At 42.9% G+C, this 3,835-nt stretch overlaps 1 protein-coding gene across 1 annotated transcript; it reads left to right on the top strand.

The window, feature by feature from the left end:
• The first annotated feature begins 2,436 nt into the window (after nt 1–2,436).
• On the top strand, nt 2,437–3,333 carry LOC148140426 (putative G protein-coupled receptor 139). The gene has a single exon (XM_087978720.1). It carries the CDS (start codon nt 2,437–2,439, stop codon nt 3,331–3,333), a length of 897 nt encoding a protein of 298 aa, XP_087834846.1.
• Nucleotides 3,334–3,835: the final 502 nt, after the last annotated feature.

Genomic DNA, 3,835 nt, shown 5'->3' with positions numbered 1-3,835 from the left:
GAAAAAGTATTGGAATCAATGACTAAAGATGGGATAGCACTATATTTGAAAAATATTAATCTCATCCAGCAGACAGGACAGCTTTATGAAAGTGAAATTTTGTTTGACAAATTGATTTGATTGTTTTGAGGAAGATTCAACCAGAATAGACATAGAGGCAACTGTAGATGTGTTCTACTTGACGTTTCAGAATCCCCTCAACAAGGTAGCCACCGAAGGTTCAACCATTAAATAAGATCCCCATGCTATTGGAGGTCGTGCATTGAGATGGATAGAGAAATGGCCACACGCCAAGATGTAATGATTGAGGATAAGGGTTTTTTATTGAGTTTGGCGTTCTATGAATATTGGGTTCCACAGGGATCTGACTGCAACTCTTTACAGTATCCATTAATGGCTTGAAGGAAGAAAGTTAATGCACGATGGCCAAATTTGCAGATGACCCCAAACATAAGTGGAAAGGCAGACTATGAGAGGAACGTCAGCAGTTTACAGCGAGATATTGATGGGGATTGCGGGTAACAAGTTGGGAAATGGAGTCAAACATGCGATCAGGTGAAGATGTTCATTCTGGAAAGTAGGACAAGAGACAGAGTTTTATTTCATGAGAAAAAAAACTGGAGAAAGCTGGAACACAAAGGGATACTTATGCATCGAGCATACAAAGCTAGCACACAGGTGCAGCCGGTAATCTGGAAGGAAATGGAATGTTAAGCCTAATTTCAAGAGTTGATTCGATTTGATTTACTTTAGTCGCATGTACCTGAGTACAGTAAAAAAAAAAGTTTGTTTTGCGAGCAGTACGGACAGATCATAGCAAAGAATACCATACAGATCCTGGGTGTTCAGATGATCTGAAACATACAGGTTACAAATGCACAGGGATTTAACAACACAAGATCAACATTAGCAAAGTCAACATTATTTGAAGTTAGAGAGACCATTCAGCACTCGAATATTCAGAAACTTTTCCTGAACCTGTTCATACGTGTACTCATTGGAGTGTAAGAGTCGGGAAGTCTTTCTGCTATTGTACACGGTATTGGTGAGACCAGATCAGGATTTCTGTGAGCAGTTTTGATTCTGTTATTGAAAGAAAGATAACATTTCATAAAAATCAGATCAAAGAGGGATTTTTAGGTCGATCACATATATGGAGGAAATGTACAATGACTAAAGGCTAAACGTTTCGGAACTCCACTAAATGGATTTTAAAAGAACGAGAGGTAATCTCGTTTAGACATATCAGATTCTTCAGGGGCTTGACAAGGTAAATGCTGTGAAGGTGGTTCCACTGATGGGAGAGTGTTTTAACTTTTCCTGCTTCCACCTGAAAATGGGAACAAAAGTACTTTCTGATGGAAATTGTCAATCTCATCCTTGTGATCCTTGAAATTCCTGTTAACTGGTGACGAGCTGTTGTGGCATTCCTCTTGTCTGTTCTATTTTGGGAGAGCCAAAAGGGCATAGTCTCAGAAGAAAGGAGTGTCAATTTCAGACTGAGGTGAGGAGGAACACTTTCTCTCCAGGGGTTGTGAGCACTGAGGGAGCTATGTAGGGAGGGTCCTTATGTATATTTAATGATGATGTTGAAAAATTATTGATGACAGTGGTGGACATTTTAAAAAGGCAACTTTTTTGACGGCCATTAACCAGAGAAAAGGAATGCTGGAACACATGGATTAGGAGTAGGAATAGACCAATTGGTCGTTTGAACACCTTCTGACTTTCGGGAGGATACTGGCTGATCTGAATGAGCTGCATCCTCCTGCCTGCATTCCATGGGGGTCGACTCACTGGTGTATGCAAAATTTATTCAACTCAGTCTCATAGGCACAGTCCTCACGACCTTCAGAGGAAGAGGATTTCACATCATTACCATTCTCTGAGAGAATAAAAACCTCCTTATCTCTGTTTGAAAAGAGAAACTGCTCATCCTTCAACCGTGTCCCCTTCTTTATATCCTTCCTCTCAAGAAGAAACTAGCTCCTTAATTTTTGCATTCCCATCAAGGTTTTATATGTTTCAGTGAGATCACGACATTGTTCTGGACTTAAACTCATATAGGCAGAACCTTTCTTTGCAAAACTAGACTTTAATCCTTGGAATGAGACAAATGAATCCTCTCTGAGCTGCTTCAAAAGCAATAAGATGTGTTTTCTTGAAACGGGAGATTAAGTGGTGCTAGTGTTAACCACTTTTATATTATTCCTGAAATCGTCTTGCAATTACTCTAACCTTATCCTGAACCTTAACCCAATTACGCCCAGGACAGAGACCATGGATTACAAATGAAATGTCATTGTTCTTCACAGTTGTACAAGTATATAATTACATACAGCATCCCACAGTCTTGACTGTCAATCGCTGACAGTGTGCCTCCCTGATGGGCGTTTTGACACATTTCACGATTGGATTTTCTTTACAGCGAACCTGATGACAGTGCTGATTCTTTCCCAAGGGAAGTGCGGCCTTTCCGAAGGAGTCACTCGTTACATGACTGCCATGGCAACGGGAGATCTGATGGTTCTAGTCTTCAACGTGATCGTGAGCCAGATCATCAGGGATTATTTCCCGGGCTCGCTGCTGAAATACACTCCGGCCTTCCGACTCAATGTCTTCCTGCAAGGGCTCAGCATCCAACTCTCCATCTGGTTTACCATCGCCTTCACCTTTGACCGCTTTGTAGCAATTTGCTGCAACAAATTAAAGGCGTGTTATTGCACGAAAAGAACAGCCAATATGGTTATAATCATCATGAGCGCTCTTAACATCATGGTCAACATCCCCTTGCCTTTTCGCTATGAGCCCACTCACGTTCTGAACAATGTACAGTGGGGCTGCCGCACCGTCACTGGTTTCCTCACTTCACCAGCCTGGGCAGTTCACCGGTGGCTCACCAACATCTCAAACTTGTTTGTTCCTATTCCCCTGCTGCTGCTGTTGAACTCTCTCACCGCCCGCCACATCCTAGTGGCCAGCAGAGCTCGCCGGGCTCTGAAGAGCAGCAGAGGTGGTGCTGGGAAAATGGGCGGAGACCCTGAGCTGAAGAGCAGAAGGACCTCCATCGTTCTGCTCTTCACCATCTCTGGATGCTTCATGGTGCTGTCGGCTCCCATCACTGTCATTCACATTTGTGTCGGTGTTACCCACACAGTGACTTACCAAGGTTCAACCTCGCTCTATACAGCAATCAGGGTTGCGTTCCTGCTGATGTGCACCAGCTCCTGTACAAACACCTGTATTTACGCACTGACCCAGAGGAGATTCAGAGAGGAGATGACACATGTTCTGAAATTTCCCTCCACCCTGGTGTGTAAACCACGTAAATAATTGACGTTGACATGATGAAGTGCTGATGTAATGATAACTTCACTGGGCCAGTAATCCAGATGCCAAAGCTTAAATCTTGAGGACTCAGTTTCAAATAACATCATTTGTGAAATTCCCATTCAATAAAATGCTTTTTTTATGGTGACCATCTGGCTGTTAGTTTTTGTCAAACTGAAAGCTAGTTGTCTTCTCAGAACTAAGGGGCAGAATTCTGATATCTTTACCTGGTCTGTCTACCAGTGGCATCAGGGTAAAAACAAGGATTGCAGATGCTGGAAACCAGAGTCTAAATTAGAGTGGTGCTGTAAAAGCACAGCAAGTCATGTAGTTCCGGTCCTGCTCCTCGGATGCCGCCTGACCTGCTGTGCTTTTCCAGCACCCCTCTAATCTCGACCAGTGGCATCAGGCTTATGGCCATCTGGGTTACTCATTGCTGCTCTTTGGGCAATATTTGCCAACCTCACTGATGATAACAGTGTCTCAAATGAACAAAGTACATTTA

The sequence above is a fragment of the Chiloscyllium plagiosum genome, unplaced genomic scaffold (assembly GCF_037043375.1).
Source record: "Chiloscyllium plagiosum isolate Xiang-an unplaced genomic scaffold, Cpla_swu_hap1 HiC_scaffold_35, whole genome shotgun sequence".
NCBI classification, from domain to species: domain Eukaryota; kingdom Metazoa; phylum Chordata; class Chondrichthyes; order Orectolobiformes; family Hemiscylliidae; genus Chiloscyllium; species Chiloscyllium plagiosum.
Note: the sequence above shows the minus strand (reverse complement) of the source record. Positions and strands in the feature narration are given on the sequence as shown.

Bases quoted from the DNA above. Each gene is read 5' to 3' on its own strand.
- LOC148140426 (XM_087978720.1), top strand. From the start codon at position 2,437: ATGACAGTGCTGATTCTTTCCCAAGGGAAGTGCGGCCTTTCCGAAGGA.